This window comes from Juglans regia, chromosome 10 (genome assembly GCF_001411555.2).
Source record: "Juglans regia cultivar Chandler chromosome 10, Walnut 2.0, whole genome shotgun sequence".
Classification (NCBI taxonomy): Eukaryota; Viridiplantae; Streptophyta; class Magnoliopsida; order Fagales; family Juglandaceae; genus Juglans; species Juglans regia.
In genome coordinates, this window is record NC_049910.1 from 21725627 (window position 1) to 21746589 (window position 20963).

A 20963-nucleotide genomic window follows, 5' to 3' on the forward strand; every position below is an offset into this window, starting at 1 on the left:
CTCAGTTTCTCTAATATAAAGTTGGTATGATCCTTTGATTGTGTATGGTGGCTGGTACTTGTGTGTGCATGAGAAGAGAGAAGAAGAATAAGAGAATAGTAATAGGCAAGTGGGGCTCTCGGTTACAAAGTGAGAAGTAAGAAAACAGACCACAAATCTTGAGTTTAACCCCGCCCAACACTCTCTCCCTTGCTTCAGCGTTGATGCCAATTGGATGGTCTCAAGTCCTCTCATGATTGTGCTAATCCTAGAGGCTCCTTAGAGGTGCAGACCAGACTATTGAATGTTAGACAAGTGGCATTTTTCTGCAGAAGAAAATGATGAGGAAAAGCTGAAGAGATGTGCTCGGTTTTCCCATGGATTCCTTCCTCAAGTCTCTATCTTTTGTGACCAATGAATGGCTTTGGTGCCCAATGATTATGAGTCCACAAGCTAGCAAAATAATTAACCAAAATTACATTAACATTATTGGAGGAGTGGCATACAGCAGAGGAAAAGAAAAATGAGATGCTTCAAAGAGGGGCTCGGCCATAGGCCTCTATCTCTTCCCTTTCTCTTGTAAATTTCCAGTTTTTATGACCAATAGATGGACCTGAAATTCCAATGTGTACTGACCAGGAATGATTAGAAAGACTGACCAAAGAGTGTAAATATTAGTGGTGGTGAGGAGCGGCACACAGCAGTTGCATGGGAGACAAAATCTGAAAAAAAGAAAGGCATGGTAGAGAACCCTTTTGCCAAATGTATGGCAAGATGATAAAATGAGGAGAGACGTGACTCAAACATGTGTTTAGGACTATAAGGATTACTATCCAGGTGGTGATGGAAGGTAGGATCATGGTTGGTGAGGTGGCAAGCTGGGCTGCCACATGTCAGGCTCGAATTGGGTCACTTGACACCACATCATCAAAACATATTTTTTATCACTCCAAAAATTCCTAAAAATTCTAACTAGAACAACAGTACTAATCTTTTTGTTAAATTATGATCCTAAGTATCCCAAATAAATCCAAGTTTCGGTTTACTAAAGGATCATAATAAATCTTGGGCCTAGAGATGAAATTTGACTAGTCCAACCCGTGACCTCCATAGTCCAATGTTTAAATGCAAGTCCCTTGATCCATACTTTTCCTTGGGGTGTCACACTTTATCCGCCAAATGCTCTTCCACAAGAATAGATTGCTAACATGAGTATTAAGGATATCATAAAAAGGACAAACATTGAACACCCCATTTCTAGGCGGGACACAAAAAACCTTGTTTCACCACCTATTTGAAATTCTGTGAAATATAGCAAGTTCAAAAATTTGCTAAAAGCTTCCACCTCCCAATCTTGAACTGCTCAAATGAAACTTAAATTCCATTGGGGAAAATCACATGAAATCTCCCAATCGTCACTGAAGCATCCTTGTCACAAGCTACCTGTACATATCTTAGAAATCTTCCTTCAAAACTCGGTTGCTGCAATACAAATCATGCCAAAATCTGATACTGGTGTCAAATTGGTCTGAATGCCCTTTCCATCGGGTTTCCTTTCATTATATAGAAGAGGTTTACATAGATAATGCCAAATTTCCAGCGCCTAAATGCTATACAAGGTAAGTATTTCCAACTTATTTACAACCTAATTATTTGCTATATACAATCTAGATATCAAGGAAAACATTCCTAAAATATGACAAATCAAATCCCTAAATTATCTCCATAACATCCCTCCTCAAATTGATGCTGGTGGATCAAGAAGCATCAATTTGTCAACCAAGAACTGATATCGGTGCCGAGAAAGAGCTTTAGTGAATATGTCTGCAGTTTGATGTTTGGTAGAAATATGAGGAAGAGTAATCACATGTCTATCAAAGGATTCACGTATGGAATGACAATCGACTTCGATATGTTTCGTACGCTCACGGAAGACAGGATTAGCGGCGATCTGAATAGCACTGGTATTATCAGCATGAAGAGGAGTGGAATGAAGCTGAGGAAAACCAAGTTCACCCAATAACCCACGAAGCCATGTGATCTCAAAGCATGCGGAAGACATAGCTCGATACTCAGACTCAGTGGAAGACTTGGAAACTCTGTCTTGCTTCTTACTCTTCCAGGAAATGAGTGCATTGCCTAAAAACATGCACCAGCCAGTAACAGAGCGACGAGTATCAGCACATTCGGCCCAATCAGCGTCACTATACCCCACCAACTGTAAGGAAGATTCCTTAGGAAAGAACAACCCGCGTGTAGAGGTACCCTTCAGATATCGGACAATGCGGCAGACAGCGGCTAAGTGAAGGTGTCGGGGGGCCTGCATAAATTGACTGACCTGCTGCACAGCAAAAGAAATGTCAGGACGAGTAATCGTCAAATAGTTCAAACTCCCAACGAGTTGCCGATACAAGGATGGATCTGATAGAAGCTCGTCGTCCTCCTAACGAAGCTTAAGATTTACCTCCAAGGGAGTAAGAACATAATTACCCGATTGGAGATCAGCCAATGAAATCACTTCCTGCGTGTATTTGTGCTGGTGTAACAATGTACCAGTCGAAGTAATCTGCACCTCAAGGCCAAGAAAGTACTGCAGGGGACCGAGATCTTTCATGTGAAAAGAGGCCTTGAGATGCTGTTGTAATTGCTTAATTAACTCAGTATCAGAGCCAATAATCACGATGTCATCAACATATACTAGAAGCAATACAATTCCTGGACAAGGGCCCAGGCCCAGCAAGGGCAAGGACGGAGGGGTTGGACCGATATATCGTTTTGCCCGATATATCGGTACAGGGGGTTTACCCCGTCGTCACCTCGCCGATAGGTGATCGGACGGACTCAGCTCCGCCACAGAAAGGGTCGCCGGCTCCCGGCGACCACCCTGGTGGGTCTGCGACGTCAGCTTCCCGGAGAGAAGATGAGAACTTCGCGGAAGGAGAAGTCACGGCAAAGATGGGAGATTTCGAAGGGGTTTCTGGCTCACCTAGCTTTGCGGTTTTGGGTGGGGAGATTAGTTCACATTCGCCAATGATGGGGGAGATACCGTTGAGGGGGATACAGCCTTGTTCTGGTGCTGTAGGCGAGGGATATGCTACAGAGGTGCCTTCGGTCAAGCACCAGGGAGGGGTTTTTTCTGGGCCTTCGGCGATAGGGGAAGTGGGGCCTGTTTCTAATGAGTTGATTGTGGTTAATGGGTCAACAGAGGAGGTGGGGTCCGTTACAGAGGCGTCGGATAAATTTTCAGGGGACTTACAGATGGTGGTCAGCGAAGTCAGGGGTGATCCGAAGGAGTCGGGTAGTCCTACCCCACTTTGTACAGTCCACTCTAATCCAATCCCTATCCCTGAGGATTGGTTGATGAATAAAGTGGAGGAGCTTCAAGGATTCTTGGGGATTTCTTGTGCGGGATATGAAGAGCAGTTCAGGGCTCTTCTAGTGGCCATTGAATCTGGATGCTCAACGGCAGAAAAGTCGGCTGCTAAACAAGATAGAGAGTTGAGAAGACTAATTTGCACTATTAATTACGATAATAAGGAGGGGAGTGTGGGGAGGGAAAGACAGAAGGGGAGGGGGAGCAGTTATTCTTATGAAGCCTAAAATTATATCATGGAATGTCAGGGGTATTAACGATGTAAATAAACGGCTTCGCATCCGTTCTCTTCTTCGTAGTTGGAAAGTTGATATAGTTTGTATCCAAGAGACTAAGTTGAGCCATGTTGATAGGAATATTATTCGGAGTCTATGGGGTTGCTCGTTTGTGGGATGGAGTTTTTTAGCCTCTTTGGGTGCATCTGGAGGGGTATTGTTAATGTAGGATAAAAGAGTAGTGGATCTAGTAGAGGATTGCATTGGGAACCATTCAGTGGCCGTTTCTTTTAAGAATGTTGAGGATGGTTGGAGGTGGGCTCTTGTGGGGGTATATGGTCCTAATATGGATAGAGATAGACGATTGTTGTGGGAGGAGATAGCGGGAGTGCAACATATTTGGGAATTACCTTGGGTGGTGTGTGGGGATTTTAATGTGGTACGCTTTCCTTGTGAGAGGGCGGGGATTTCTTCTTTGACATGGGCAATGGAAGATTTTTTGGAGTTGATTTTCGATCTCAATTTGATTGATCTTCCTCTAGTGGGGGGGTCTTACACATGGTCTAATAGTAGAGGGGGGTCACGATTGGACAGGTTTCTGGTCTCTTCTTCATGGGAGTCTCATTTTCCGGATCTAATTCAGAAGCGTTTACCAAGGGTATGTTCTGACCATTTCCCCATTATATTAGATTGTGATGGCTTCCATGGGGGAATGAGGTATTTCAAATTTGAAAATATGTGGCTTCAAACGGTCGGTTTTGGGGAGAATGTGTGTAATTGGTGGGCCTCATATTCTTTTCATGGTACTCCTAGCTTTATTGTGGCTTCTAAACTTAAAATACTCAAATTGGATCTGAAGAAGTGGAATATGGAGATTTTTAGACATACAGAGGAACAAAAGAGTACCCTGTGGAGTGAGTTGAGCTCTTTAGAAGAGGGGGAGGTAAACGAGAAGTCTTCGTTGTGAAAAACTGAAGTGGTGTCCGAAATAGAGAGGGTGTTGCTGTTAGAAGAAATATCTTGGCAACAAAAATCTAGAATGACGTGGTTGAAGGAGGGTGACAAATGTACTAGTTTCTTTCATAAAATGGCAAATTCTCACAGGCGTAATAATGTGATAGAGGTGATTCATTCAGGTACCACAGTGCATCAATCTCCAGCAGACATTCAGGCACATATAGAGAATTACTATGAAGAGCTTCTTAAAGAGACGGAGATGTGGCGCCCTAAATTGGATGGACTACATTTTGATCAGTTGGATGGTAGTACAGCGAGTTTGTTAGAAAGACCGTTTGAGGAGTCAGAAGTGCTGCAGGTAGTAAGAGGGATGAACAAAGATAAAACTCCAGGTCCGGATGGTTTCTCTATGGCTTTCTTTCAAGAAAGTTGGGACATAGTGAAAGAGGATGTGATGAGGGTCTTTCATGAATTTCATTCTTGCCAAAAGTTTGAAAAGTCCCTTAATGCTACTTTCATGGCTCTCATCCCGAAGGTTGCAGGTGCTATTGAATTGAAAGATTTCCGCCCCATCAGTTTGGTAGGCGGGATTTATAAAATTATTTCAAAGGTGTTAGCGAATCGAATGAGCTTAGTGATGGATAAAATCATTTCCAAGTCCCAAAATGCCTTTGTACGTGGACGGCAAATTTTGGACTCAGTTTTGGTAGCGAATGAATGTCTGGATAGCCGGTTGAGGGCAGGTATTCCAGGAGTCATTTGCAAGTTGGATATGGAAAAGGCTTATGATCATGTGTGCTGGGATTTTTTGTTATATATGTTGAAGAGGTGTGGTTTTGGAGATAGGTGGTGCGGTTGGGTGAAACATTGTGTATCATCCGCTCGGTTTTCAGTTTTAGTAAACGGGCAACCCTGTGGTTTCTTCTCGAGTTCGAGGGGCTTGATACAAGGGGACCCGTTATCTCCTTTTCTCTTTGTTGTAGTGATGGAGGCCTTGAGTCATATGGTGGAGGCCGCGGTAAGGGGAGGTTTTATGGCTGGTTTTTCAGTGGGTAACTCTACCTCAGGTGCTTTTTCCATTTCTCATTTATTGTATGCAGATGATACTTTAATCCTATGTGATGCTGAGAGTGGACAGTTGCAAGCTTTAAGGGCTGTTCTTTTGTGTTTTGAAGCTGTCTCGGGTCTCAAGGTGAATTTGGGAAAGTCGGAGTTGGTCCCGGTGGGAGTGGTGGACAATATCAATCAGCTAGCAAGTTTGTTGGGGTGCAAAGTGGCTTCTCTTCCGATGAAATACCTGGGCCTCCCTTTAGGAGCCTCTTTCAAGGCTAAATACATATGGGACGGAGTTGTAGAGAAGGTAGGAAAAAAATTGGCAGGTTGGAAACGGCTATACTTATCGAAAAGGGGGAGACTTACCCTCATCAAAAGCACTCTATCCAATCTCCCTACTTATTTTCTATCTTTGTTCCCTTTACCGGTGGGAGTGGCCAATAGGATGGAGAAATTGTTTAGGGATTTCTTGTGGGATGGTATGGGGGAAGAACATAAATTTCATCTAGTGAGTTGGCAGCAGGTGTGTGGGTGCGCAGTCTATCTGTTTTTAATAAAGCTCTCTTGGGGAAGTGGTTGTGGAGATTTCAAATGGAAGAGGATTCTTTGTGGAGATTGGTTATTGTTCGGAAGTATGGTTGTGATTGGGGGGGTTGGCGTTCCACGGAGGGTAGGGGTTCCTTTGGTGTAAGCCTTTGGAAATTTATCAGAAAGGGGTGGGAGGAGTTCGTAAAGCACACTAGTTTTGAGGTGGGAGTGGGGACTAGAATTAGTTTTTGGTTTGATGTATGGTGTGGTGAGAGTGCTCTATTTACTGTTTTTCCAACTGTTTTCAGATTGGCTGAAAATCAGCAGGCCGTTGTCTCTGATGTATTGTGCACTGACAATGGGAGTGTTCTGTGGAATTTGATCTTATCCAGAAATGCGCAAGACTGGGAAGTGGATGAAATAGCAGGTTTTTACAGCCTTTTATATTCCAAGAAGTTAGGAGGAAATGGGTGGGATAGAATGCTGTGGAAACATTCAAGGCGCAAAATTTTTTCTGTTAAGTCCTTCTATAAAGTGTTGGCAGCTCATCAGCCTATTCGGTTTCCCTGGAAAGGTATTTGGAGAGCTCCCGTACCACCAAAAGTCTCTTTTTTTATTTGGACTGCTGCTTTGGGAAAGATTTTGACGGCTGACAATTTGAGGAAACGTGGTATGATCGTGATGGGATGGTGTTACATGTGTAAGAGTAATGGCGAATCAATTGAGCACCTTTTCTTGCATTGTGAGGTGGCAAGGGAGTTATGGGCGGGTATTTTCAGTCAAGCCGGCCTGTCCTGGGTCATGCCTAAGAGCGTGTCAGAACTTTTAGCATGTTGGAAGAGGCAACATCATTGTCCTCAACTAGAAGCGACATGGAAGATGGTTCCTTTGTGTTTATTGTGGTGTATATGGATGGAACGGAATGAGAGATGCTTCAACAACAAGGAGAGAAATGTGGGGGAATTATGGAATTTTTTTGTGTTTTCTTTAGTTCAATGGTTGGCTACTATTGTACTAAAGGGAGGGAATGTTCACGAGTTTTTATTTTCTTTTCAGCTTTCTAGAATGTGATTAGGAGTCCATTTTGTATACTTCCTGTGTACATGGGCGTTAACTAGGTTCTTTCAATCAATAAATTCCTTACTTATCAAAAAAAAAAAAGAAACAGAGAGGAATCAAACTGACTCTGAGTAAAGTGAAAAGCAAGCAGAGTAGAGCGAAGTTTATCAAACCATGCACGCGGAGCCTGTTTCAGTCTATAAAAAGATCGGCGTAGCCGACAAACCTTTGAAGAAGGTGTAGCAAACATGCCGAGAGGTGAAGACATATAGATTTCTTCCTTCAAATCCCCATGTAGAAAAGCATTCATCACGTCCATCTGCCGGAGAGACCACCCCTGAGACGCACCAAGTGCCAAGATAGTCCGTACAGTTGTCATTTTGGCAACAGGTGCAAATGTCTCTTCATAATCAATACCATACTCCTGTCGGTTCCCAAGAGCCACGAGACGGGCCTTATATCTGTCCAGTGAGCCATCAGATCGAAACTTGACTGAATACACCCATTTACAACTAATAGGTTTGACACCAGAGGGACCAGTCACAAGATCCCAAGTGTGATTGTCTTAAAGAGCTTGAATTTCTTCTTCCATGGCCTGTTGCCAACATGCTTGGGTGGCTGCCTGAGTATAAGAGTGAGGAACAGAAACATTGTCGAGAGTGGCAGTAAGCGAGGTATGAGAAAAACCATACCTATCTGGTGGATGTGTAACCCGGGTGGAGCGCCAAGGTATAGGAACCGTAGAATCAGATGACGGATCAGTGTCTGGAAGAGGCGTTGAAGGAGGACATCTATGATACACTACACCTGGTTTAAATCGCTCAATAGAAGAAGGCACATCATCAAAAGCGGGTAGAAGTGTAATAGGAGAATCAGAAATAACCTGAGACTAAAAGAAATATTGATTTTCGAAGAAAATCACATTCCGGGAGATCCAGAATTTGTTTGCATGAGCATCATGACAGACAAATCCATGTCTCACCTCATATATGATATTGTTAGAGAGCTTCCCCCAACCCACCCTTATATTTTTCCACAATCCCACCCCATGAGACTCTTGGACTTCATCAAAACACCACCCACCCCCACGAGCATCTCTATAATGCTTCTCTCTTGTTCAGGTAACACCAGATCCACTTCCCCAGCAATTAAACAAGAGTAGATTTACAACCTTCAACCCACAAGCAAAGGTAGAAGAGCAAGAAAAGAAATCCATTTGAGGTTTCAATTGCACCAATACAAGCTTTATGAGCAAAACATCCGGATTTTGAGACTACATCTACATTCAGCGATCCATGAAAAGGATGAGTAATTTTGAGAAAGTTGAAGGTCCATCATTTGGTTGACGGGCTGATAGGTCTACTGTTGGGGGCTTCCTTGTTTCTCTTATAACTACAGAACGTGTTTTTTGCTACAGAAATTTCTGGCATTTACTAGAATGAAATATGAGTTTCTGGCATACTGTTTTATAGTTTATATTGAGAATAAAAAACTGCTACATATTTCACTACATAAATGATGATGGATGAGTTTTATGCAATGAAAGACTGCCGTTGAGCATAATATGAAAGGGATGTTAAGTTGTATTTTCAATTTTTTTCCATACATGTCTACAGCAAACTACAAACTTTTGTATTCGAAAGAAAAGTTCTCTTACTAATAAACATGTAACTTTTGTATACAGTTAAGGCTTATGATTTATTACTACATTAAATTCTAGATTTTGTTTTATTTTACCTAAACACGTACACATTACACATACAGAAAGACCATATGTATTGCTTTAGGTAGATTCGCCCATTCACATTAATAAATCAAAAATAAAAATAAAAATCCTGGTTCCCCACTGCAATTAAGCCACCATTCCTTTCATTACAATAGCATCCTGAGTAACAATAAGATTTCACTTTTGTATAAGCAAGTCCTATGGTCTTGTAAAAAGAATTAAAGCATTTTGATAAATAAAATTTCAGCATATTTTGTTTTCATTTTGGGGTAACTCCAAAACATTCTTCTAGATTAAACTCCTAGAAGGCCTGGTTGATATTCTATGCTCTCCTGTTTCTTTTGTTCTTCTTCTTTAATCTATTTTCCTCTATGTTTGAGCTACAAATAGATCTCTAGAACAGTGTCTCAGCGTTCAATCAATCCTAAACTTTCTATTTTGTAGACCCTAAAATAGCCCACTATCATTAGCATAAAACTCTTCTCAATACTATTCACAAGACATATTAAGGACATAGAATGATGATTCTTGCAACATTTTCGGTTCAAGCCTTTGCAAAAACATCAGGGAGAAGTTCTGAAAAATAGACCTTAAGCAAGTAATGTCTAACATATCAATCAAGACTTGGAAAGGCGAGGTCCGTACATACGCATTCATCCTAAAAGGGAGAAGGTTAAAAAAAAAAATCAAATTTCATTGCCCATAGTGAATTTTAAATAGATACCTGATCAACAAGCATCTCCCATTCCACAGAACCCATTTGCTCCTTCAATCTTTCCCTGAGAGGCCCAAGTCTCTCAACCAAAATATTGCAGCAAAGCCTCACTGCTTCACAGCTTGACTCAGATGTTGTGCTCCCAGAAGTAAAACCCCCTTGAATTAAACTCAAGGTATCAGATTGTATGACCCGTACTTTGTCCAACAAATCCCCAACCCTATCACATTGTATTGAGCTGAGAGCAAATGCAGTCATCTGTTTTACCTTTGTCCAAAGCCCCTGGCCAAGCTCAATCCCACCGACCTCAACAACAATAGAACCATCACGTAAAATGCTGACTTTTCCCGGAGTCGGTCTTAATGTCACCTCATGCACAATGGGTATTTGAGAAATGCCCCTCTTACTCCATTTATTGTTTCTATTAAACTCTACCACCATTTTGGTCCTATGGAGCAAGTTTGAAGACGTAACCAACTTGTTCCATATTGAAGGTAAAGTATAATCAAGAGGTTGATCTGCAATACCCTCATAGAAAAAGTTGAGGCTACTGTATGTGTGGAGATTTATGCTTCTGACAGAATCCACTTCCATTGAAAGGGCAGCTGCTACGTGCTCAATTACTGCTTCAGCAATAAATGACCCCTGTACCTCCCCAGGTGCCCGCATTGCGGATTTACTTGAATGATTTGTCTTGCATACCTTTATATCAAAAAATAAAGCACCCCAGTCATATTTTTTAAGTGCACTCAGTACATTATGGGGCATTATTGGACTAATATCCACAGCGCACCCAGCATTAATTAATATCTCAAGTTGTAATGCTGTAATCTTCCCGTTAGACTTGAATCCCACACTGTAAGTTATTTTCATCGGATGCCTTCCTCCTGCCATAATCATATCAGTCTTGCGATCAAGATACATCCTGACGGGGCGGCGCAACTTGTGGGCTGCAAGCGCACATGCAGCAGCAACCTAAAACATCACAATTTGAAGTACTTTTCAATGTATTTATTTTAAACAATCGAAATAGAGTTTTAATCACTTATATCAAATGATACAGAGAACCAAAGCAGGAAATCACTACAAGGAGAGGAGGTAACTAAGGAAAAAACTTGCAGTTTAAATTAGTGTATTTTCAGATGATAATACTCCGAGGCTGAAGTTGCTACAATGGAAAACAGTTCATAGCGAAGAACTCTTTTCCAAAATAACATCTAATAGACTGACAAAAAAGCATCCTTCTAAACAAAACTTCTTTATAAATATGAACATGTTGTCCATCAAAAAAAAGGCTGCATTTCATTGCCTCAGGGACTGAAACCCTAGTTAAACCTTTTTAAATAGATCAATGTTTCGATGCATCCAGTTTACCTTTTTTGGTCATCATGGGATTGTCAACCGATTCTAGTTATGCATCTCCCACATGATTTAGTTCTTCAATGGCAATAATGAGTCAATTTTCACCAGGTGAATACCAACACCAAACTTTTTGTCTCACAAGGTCTAATTGCAGTAAGAATTAAGACAACTCAAAACTTAGGGAAATATTTAGCGGTAATCACATATTCACCATGGATTCAATACTCAAGGTCCGCCATTGTATCCTGTAATACCGTGAATATTCGATCTACAATCTTTTTTTTTAACTTCTGAACTACAACTAAACAGAAAAAAACACAAAGACCAAAAACAGACGTTTAAAGCATTAAGCATATGCAAAAGGACACAGAAACTTGGGATAATATTTATGAGATCGACAAACTCTAGGAGGCCAGTTACTCCTAAAGAGAATATTCACTTTTCAAATCACCCTATTAATGTATTTATCAAAGAATCACCACATTAATACGACAGTAAAATAGGTCGTACCTATACCAAATTTCATGCAGTCTGACTAATACATTTTTCAGAGTCAGTGGCACCAAGCCACTCCTCAAAATAATATTAACCTTTCAAAAGTGACATAATTGGAAGATTCATACTTTTCCTTGAATCCAATAACCCATCGATCCAGAGGTAATTGAAAGATTCTAGTTCCTGTTCTCCTAATTCCCAGTGACCACACAAACAACAAAGGAAGAAAATAAATATTTCCTCCCCACAGCAATGCAAACACGTATCAAGCACTTTACAATAGGCATCCAAGAAAATCCAGGTGAGTTAAAACAGAACTGGGTGTGTGAGTTACCACATCTTGTTGAATAAAAGAAATACTCATCTAAACTCATAGAAAGCCCATCGTCCCAATATGGTATAGAAAATTTGGACTCATTTCTACATTGCTTGCAAAAGTTTCATATTTGAATTTGATGGATTTGTAGTACCAATAATGAAGATATAATTTCTTTTCAAAATGTATAATTAGGACACTCAGACAATGAGATACTCACAGGCATGGCTTTTAAGGCCTTTCCACCAAAGCCTCCTCCAACCCTTCTCGTAATTACACGGACATTATGTTCAGGAATGCCAAGACACCTTGCAATCACCGTTTGTGTCCACTCGGGGACCTGACTTGAACTGTATACCACCATGCAGTTGTCTTCATCTGGCACAGCAAGGGCAGTTTGTGTCTCCATATAGAAATAGTATTGCGATCCAAGTTTAATCTGAATTTCCCAATTGCCCAAAGCTTGACAGTGAGCAAACATTTATTTTTTATTCAAATAGTTGGATGACTAAAAGATGCTGAATGAGTGTTACCCATGTCAAAAATCTTGATTCCCTTTTCTTTTATTTTTCTTTTAATTGGCACATTATTTTTAAATGGAATAAAGTTGAAGTGTATGTGACTTGGGGCTTGAGGAGGGGAGCAAGGCTTATAGATTAAAAGTACCTCGGCAGAAAGAATCTTCTGATCAGCTTCAGCCATTCCTTTTGATATATCACCAACCTGTTTTGGGAAAAGAAAAGGAGGAACCTCGAAAAAACTGGATCTCCTAACAGCCTCTTCTACGGAAAGAATTGGTTGTTCTAGATCTTCTAGGTCATAATCAACCACTGCAAAATTTATGGCCATATCTGCACGCTTCTGTGTATCAGCAACCTACACAATCATTTTAATAAGTAGAACATGGAGAAACCAGAAATAAAGAAAATTCGGTTTTGTATCATCTCCAGAGTGTATATGTTTACAATCAACGAAAATGAAGGCCACATATTCTCCAAAAAAAAAATATTAATTACCACCAAGGCAAGACGCTGACCAGCACACTCAGTAAGCTCCTCAGCAAATAAAGGTTCAGTACCAAATATGGTCTTTGATCCAGTATTCTTTCCACCTTTGGGGATGTCTTCAGAAGTAACAACTGCGACCACTCCATCCGGATATGGTTTAGGCTGGAATTTTATACCCCTTACCCATGCCAAAGGTTTTGTGCTATAAATGAATGCCCCATGAAGGCAATTTGCGGGTGAAGGAATGTCATTCACATAGACAGCCTCACCTACAGAACAGATCAGGATGAGTGACCTATCTACTTTAATTTAGGAGTTTGCAGCAGTAATTGAAGGGATACAGTACAAAAAGAAAAATAAAAGAGTTGTGGTCAATCTGATCAGCTAAAATTCACAGCAAACCACTGTTGTATATGTTAGCTAATAATAATCAACCATGATGAACCTGAAAACTATGCAAGGCCATGGAGTGATTCATGAACATGCTTGCGTGCAGTAATTTCTCACAAAGTCTTAGAAAGAGAAATGATTTTGACCCAAGTTAAATTTGAGCTCAAAGATGGTGAACAAGGTAAAGTTGAAGAACTTTGTTAATTTAAATAACTAAAAATTTCAATTCATTTGATGGGTCAAAGTTTAGAAAATGAATATAAGGTCTACATAATAGTCATAGCAGTAGCAGCAATGTGGGCCAGGTTTTACAAAAAGGAACGTGAGGCCTGCAAACCAGCAGAAGGATGCAGGTAATAAAGTAACAATATGATAGAACATAAATTTGAAACATAACAGTATCAAGAAAACCACATAATCATTGCAGTATAACGAACCAGAAGCTTGGATGGCAGCTCCAGCTTTTGTAATTGGCTCACCAACTGGATAATACTCAGTACTTAATTCAAGCACCTGCTTAGCAGATGATAGAAAAGTCAGGATTTTATCATGATCAAGCTGGAGAGTATTCTGGTCTAATTTGGAAACTTCAACCAACAAATGATTCATATACCCATCCAATAAACCATTAAAAGTTTCACCATTATTGTCGACTAAGGGGCTAAAGAAATTAAAAAGAAAACCAACGGCCAGGCTTGACCTATAAGCAGGAGAAGTGCCATCATTTGGTATTACAGTGGCCCTAACTAATTTGATAGCCTCATATAGAACACCTACACTTAAAGTTTTTCCAGCTAAAAATTCCTCCACCCTTCTTGCTCGGATTGCATGTTTGGTCCCATAAGCACCAAAAGCCAGCTGACAGTTATATACAATGATTCCACCAGAAGTTCTACAGGAAGAAACTTCAGCCATAAAAGCAGCATTTAAATAGGGAAGTGCATTTCCAAGAGGCCGCGGTGCAGCTCTATAGGTTTCAAACAGCACCATAGAGTTTGTATCAGAAGAAATATTTCTGATCGATTCCCAAGTTGGGATTCTAACATTTAGAAGCACAGTTTTGGAATCCATTGGAGACCTTTCCAGAAACTCCTCCAACATAATCTTTTCACGTCTAGTACCACTCATTATATCCACCATTGAATCCACAGCAAGAAGTAGTGTAGCAATATCAGAAGGAAAATGTTTCCTCTGTGCCATCACCAAATTTCCCCCTATACTAGCTGTATTCCGGATGAACCCTGAAGCAATTTTCTCCATATGGTCGGCAATTTTTTTGAACATCATCTCACCATTTGAGTGAAATTCAGCTTTGTTTTCTTTCTTCAAAGCTTCAATAGTTTTAGAGATTGCCACAGTTGCTCCAATCTCAATCCCAGTCAAATCTGTTTTAATTGATGAGATCTCAGAAATATTCCTTAGATCAATGTATCTGTCATTGCATTCAATTTCCTTGTAATAACCCATTCCCGTGTTACCAGCTACTAATTTAACCAAGCTTCCATCCTTGGTCTCAAGGGAGTCCAATAAGCTTTGAAGTTCTATGAGACTTACAGGATTGTACCAAAAAAATCTTTTAGAATCCAAAACCATGGAAGACCTGATTTCCTTCTTCAAAAACTCTGGAAATGTACAGATCTCTCTTATACGGTCATAGAAAGGTAGCCTCTTAATCTTTACTTCCTTACTCTCTCCATTTCTCCAAAAAGAGTTCAACCCCAAATCCTCCATATCAACATCGGCTGCAAAGCTCTTGCAGGCATCAGCTATTGATCTATACCCAGTACAGCGGCAGAGGTTTCCTGCAATAGCCTTTTCGGCTTCAGAAACAGTCAGCTTGGAGAAGCCAGGAGAGGGATCAGGTCGATTGGTTTTTTCAGCATTGACCAGCGCTGCAAAGAGTGAAACACACATTCCAGGAGTACAAAACCCACATTGAGAAGCATGGAAACCAGCAAGCCTTTGATGAATTGCGTGCAAACCATCTTTGCTATTTCCAAGGCCTTCAGTTGTTGTAATTGCAAATCCATGTACACTACAAAGTAGAGTGAGACATGAACTTGCTGTAAAATCCTCAACCTGATCAAGCACAGGGTCATACTTTGACAATAGAACAACACAAGCACCACAACCACCTGCAATATTGAATTATAGACCATGAAAAGAAATCATTACAAATTTGAAGATAATTTATGTTAGACAAATAAATTTTCAGTCATACTAAGATTATCAAAAGGATATATATATATATATATATATATATATATATATATATGTATAAAAATCCAAGAATAATGAGTAGAACAGAAAGCGTATTGCTCGGTTGCCAGGAGAGAGAGAGAGAGAGAATTTGAATTACAGGGAGTTTGAATTTGACATAATTCATTTGGTACTATTCTGCACAAATAGGAAAGAAACACGAGTTACATGCACTTTTGAAATAATGCAAAGCACACACATAAATTTGAGTTGCAGAGAAGAGAAAAGAAAATCAATTCGGTCATTAAATTTGCATAATCAAGATTCTAAATTACAACCAGTTACTTAAAAGAAATAAAAAATAAAAAAAGGAAAGAAAGATAATGACGATAATCCAAGATTATAATTAACTTTCCTCCTTTTTTTCAGAACACAAAACACGGATTTTCCTTGACGAGTTAGCCAACGTCAGAGCGACCCATTATCGAAAGAGGAAAATCAATCAGAATCAAACTATCGACCTTTTGTTGGTACAAGAAGACATAAACAAAACACGTGTCCTCAGAAGTGTCTAAAACCAATTATTCGAACCAAATCAAACAAGAAGAGTGCAGAATAAAGAGTAAGTTACTATCCCTTCAAAAAAAAAAAAAAGTAAGTTACTACAACTGTTAAGAGTCAAAACTAACCAATCTTGCTCACGACATAATACCATAACAAGAAAAATGAAACCCATTTAAGGCGATGTAACCCAGATTGAAAATCTGAACTCCTATCATGAATTCTAATTCTTAACAGCAAACAACAGACCTATTCACCCACGCTGAGATACACCAACCTTCACCACAGCCGAGCTTTACACTCTTGAAGCGAGTCTGGGAACGCAAGAACTCGAGCAAAGTAGTCGAAGGGTCAACACTGGAGAGCTCAATCCTCTCTCCATTGACAGCAAACACCAGACGGTTTCCGGTTTCTCTATCCACCGCCATCTATGGGACAAGAGTTGAGAACTGCCGAGCTCGTTGAGTGGGAAGACTTGAGCAATAGGACAAGTGTAACTACTGCAGAAATCATATTTGAAGCATCACGTGATCGAGAAAGAGAAAATATACTTACAACCGTGAATTGCGTAACCGTCGCGTAATCATTTTGAAAAAAATGAATAAAACATGAGACTCACATGAAAAAAATTAATTTTTTAATAGTAGACCTCACTCTTTTTCAAAGTGATTACGCGACGGTTACGCACTTCACGGTTGTATGTAGAATTACTCAGAAAAAAATTTTATATAAAAATTATTTTTTATAATTTTTAAATAATGAACACAGAGACATCAGATTATTTTAGGATACATTTAGATCTCAAACTTATCTTAATTTATTATTATAATTTTTTTTAATTTTAACACAAAATATAATAAATAATTCAATTTTTTTAAATTCTAGAATAATAATAATATTAAAAAATAATATTCTAATAATATTTTATCATCTCAATTTAACTCAATTCAACATCTAAATACAGTCTAAATTTAAGTCTGAAGTTCAGTAAACATCAATTTTGATAATATTTTGGAAATTTTATAAAAAAATTTCAAGATAGATTTGATGGAACTTCATATATAGTTAGATATTTCAGCTCACGTTACCTATGAAGTTTAGGGGGAGGTAACAAAGTTTTTATATCATACCAAACAAGAGAAAATCATGTTTGGCTAATACAAGTATTTAACATTTCACATCAACAATAAATTAATTTTCTAATTTAATGTTGCTAAAATATTTTGATAATTTAAAATATTTTAATGTAGAAATGTTTGGAGGGCTTGAGCAAGATTACACAGCAGACTAGTGCCACTTTCCTCGTGGAAATGCTGGCAGTCAAACGAAAGGAATACTCTTATCCTGTCTATCGAATGGTAATGATTTTCCATTTTAACAAAGAAAAGCATCATTGCGATGAAGGCGGCCACGTAGACTTGCGGTCTTGTAATGCTGTTAGAATTTCTTCCAATTTGGAAAGGATATTTAGGGATAAGGTCATGTATTGGAAGGCTCAAGTATGAGGTCTCAAGAATTAGGACTGATCTGTAAGTTCAGAAATTGAATCTATGGACAAGTGGTGGATAACATTGAGAATAGATAACGCCACTAATGAATAAGAAAAACTATCCTACCAATTTATTTAAGGGTTATCTAAAATAAATTTTGAAACTAGCCGTTATCAATACCTTTATACTCCTATAAATAATACCTAAAGATAATTTTTTTCTTTTTTCTTTTTTTTAAGAAGAGAACGATACTCTAATTTTATTGATTACCTTCACTTATGACAGAGGAAAACCGTAATAAATAGAACACTTAAGATTTACAAATAATCACAAAAAACCATCTAGCAAATAAAGAAAAAAACTTTAATAGACCACCTATACAATAACTTACCCAAATAAACAAATAAACTAAAAAAACTAAAGCTTTACCATAGTCACGGCCTAAAGCTAGGCAAACCAAGACGGTCCACACAGAGCAAACCTTTAACACGAAGGGGCAAGTAATTAGAGTTCCTATATATACAGTTTAACCCCTCCTCTCTATGTCTTGCTAAAAAGTCCGCCACTTTATTCCCTCTCTAAATTGATGAGTCATTGTGTAATTAAACTCAAAAATCACTAGCACAAATTCATCCCAATAATCTCATAATACCAAACTGTGCAGGACTTCTTTCTAGTCCAATGAATCACCAAAGCTGAATCACATTCAATCATAATATTCTGCAACCCCAACTCCCTACAAAGCGATAACCCACAAATGAGTGCCCTAAGTTCTGCTTCATTATTAGTCTCAAATCCAAACTTAGTAAAAAAAGCTGCCAAAAATTTTCCTCTATCATCCCTTACAACCCCACCCCCACCGCAACTACCTGGATTACCCCTACAAGATCCATCCACATTTAATTTCACCCAACCATCCCTCGGTTTAGTCCATACAACTAACTTCGGCGTCTTTACTATAGTATCCCGCACAGAAATTCCCAATTCCGCAAGAACACAGCGATCGATGTGAGAAAGAGAGCTAACCTTCAACGTTTTAGCAAAAAAATTCTGCAACCAAAATTTAATCGACATCCAAATTATATCCACTGTATTATACCTTCCCTGCATTTTTGCTGTACATCGCAACTACCAAAACCTCCAAGTGAGATGCCATACTCACTAGTACATGCTTGAGAAGAATCAACATCCTACCTTGAGATAACAACTTAAACTTCCAACCAACCACTTTGTTTTGAAATTTCATGACTAACGGTTCCAATAGTCTCGCATTCACCCTCCCAATAGCAAGCGGCGCACTTAAATAACAAGTTGGAAACTTTCCCTTGACAAAACCCGTTAGCCGAAGAAGAGACGACCTTCTAGCGAATTGAATTTTCTCCGATTTCTCCAAAAAAAATAATGCCGACTTTTCTTTATTGATTTTTTGCCTCGACCATAGCACATATGTATTCAAAGCATCCTGGAGCGCCTTCAAGGACTTTCTCTCACCATTAGTAAAGATCAATAAATCATCTACATGCAACAAATGTGAAATTAAAGGAGCCCCCAGAGGATGGAAAAAACTCTCAATTCTCCCCGAATCAAACTCCTTCAATAATCGAGAAAGAATCTCTTCAATAATAAACAAATATAGCGATAAAGGATCTCCATGTCTCAACCCTTGCAAGGTTTGAAAAAACCCTTATAGGTCTCATTCATCATAATCGAGAACCAAGAAGATTGAATGCAAAACTTAATCAAGTCACAAAATTTTTCTTAGAAGCCAAAACTTGCCACAACATTTAAGAGAAAATTTCAAACCACCCAATCATATACTTTAGCCATATCAATCTTCATCATAACATTGCCACCAATATTTTTCTTATTAATAGATTTCACCATCTCCTGAGCCAGATAAATATTCTCAAAAATACTCCTCCCCGAAACAAAAGTACCTTGCTCATGAGAAATAATCCAAGGGAGAAAAGAAGTCATTCTCCTTACTAAGATCTTTGAAAGAATCTTATAGGCCACGGAGAAAAACTGATAGGTCTGAACTTTTCAAAACTCTTCAGCTCCTGAACTTTAGGAATTAAAACAATAAAAGAAGACGAATAAAATCTCGGCAAATCACTTCCAGAAAAGAAATCCCTTGCTGCCTCCACCACATCCTCCTTAACAATCTCCCAACAAGATAAATAAAAAGACAAGCCAAAACCATCAGGTCCAAGACTACTTAACTTTGGAATAGATACCAAAGCCTATTTAACCTCCTCTTCTGATGGTGCCCGACAAAGCTCCTCATTATCTTCCAAGGAAATCTCATTCCCAATCAACGACGACAAAACCACCTGCAAAGAATCATTCCTCTCTCCCAAAAATTTTTGGAAATACTGGACATGTAACACCCTGCTCATTCTTTCTTACGTACATTCATTCTTTCTGATGTAAGCAAATTTCGATGACGGAAATTATGTAACAGTCCGCCCCTTCTCTCTAGCGACTGCGAGCCTTGTTATGCGTGCCGAACCTCGATGGTGTGTTCCAAAAGATATTATGTGATTTCTACAGTATGCCCAGTGTTTTAAATGCACTGAAAATATTTATATGAGGTGTTTCCAGTGTTATTGAACTAACCTTGATTTTAAATAAGACAATTATAATATTTTTAAAGAGTTCCAAAAATATTATAATTGTCGAAAATCATTTTAATATCATTTATTAAAATGATTCCAGTTATTTAAAATATTATGTGATTTAAAATTATGTTTAAAACTCTAATTAAATTAAATGATTTTATTCTTTAAATATATTAAATAAGACTTCATCATTTTATTAATGACGAAGGAATATTATTTTATAAACTAAATTTTAGTTTAAATAATATTCTACATTAATTCTTCTTAGTACTTTTAATTAAGTTAATGTTTACACATTTTCAAATTAGTGTTTTAATCTCTCATCATTAGATCGTTTTGAGGATCCCAAGATGAAGGGATCAAGGTTAAAAACCCATCCCCCTCTCTTTCTCCCTCACTTTTCCCTCCCCTCTCTCTCTCCTCCCTCTCCCCAGCGTACGACGTATGCCTCTCTCCCTCTCACCCAATTCTTCCTCCTCTAGACCGACGCCGCCGTGCGCCGCCCGATCTCACCTCCACCACCAACAGCCCCCGCTCACGTCGGCGACCTCCCAACGTCGAAGCAAGCCTCCACCACACGGCCACTCTCTCCCACGCATGCACACAGCCTCTCACATACGGTGAAATTTCACCGTGCGCAGCCCTTTCCACCGTCGTACGTGGCCACCCAAGGCCATCGAGCACCGCCATGAGCTCCCTCTTCCTTCCCCCTCCCTCCTCCACTTGACCCGAGGCCCATAGCCTCCCTCGCACACATGGGCTTCTCCTCTCCCTCATGCACGGGTTCTCCTCCTTCCACCACGGCGACCAATCACCATCTTGAGCTTCCTCTGGCCACCATCGGCCTGCCCCAACCACCTATAGCCTCGATCTACCCCTGACGTATGTCCACTCACCCTCACTTTCCCACAGCTCCT

The 20963-nt window shown here is 39.4% G+C and overlaps 1 protein-coding gene across 3 annotated transcripts in view; it reads right to left on the minus strand.

The window, feature by feature from the left end:
• LOC109009351 (indole-3-acetaldehyde oxidase-like) overlaps positions 1–16409 on the minus strand; it is a 37246-nt gene extending 20837 nt beyond the window's left edge. For 2 of the 3 annotated variants that reach the window (XM_035694492.1, XM_035694493.1), the window contains exons 1-6: positions 16213–16409; positions 13613–15310; positions 12795–13054; positions 12445–12654; positions 11999–12217; positions 9615–10580 (exon numbers count right to left, since the gene is read on the minus strand). In XM_035694492.1, coding sequence (XP_035550385.1) covers positions 9615–10580; positions 11999–12217; positions 12445–12654; positions 12795–13054; positions 13613–15310; positions 16213–16363 — 3504 coding nt within the window. In that variant the 5' untranslated portion in view covers positions 16364–16409. Of the gene's footprint in view, positions 1–9614; positions 10581–11998; positions 12218–12444; positions 12655–12794; positions 13055–13612; positions 15311–15534; positions 15588–16212 lie in introns of those variants that run through there. The other variant, XM_035694494.1, reaches the window with a different exon arrangement.
• Between the last annotated feature and the right edge of the window lie 4554 nt (positions 16410–20963).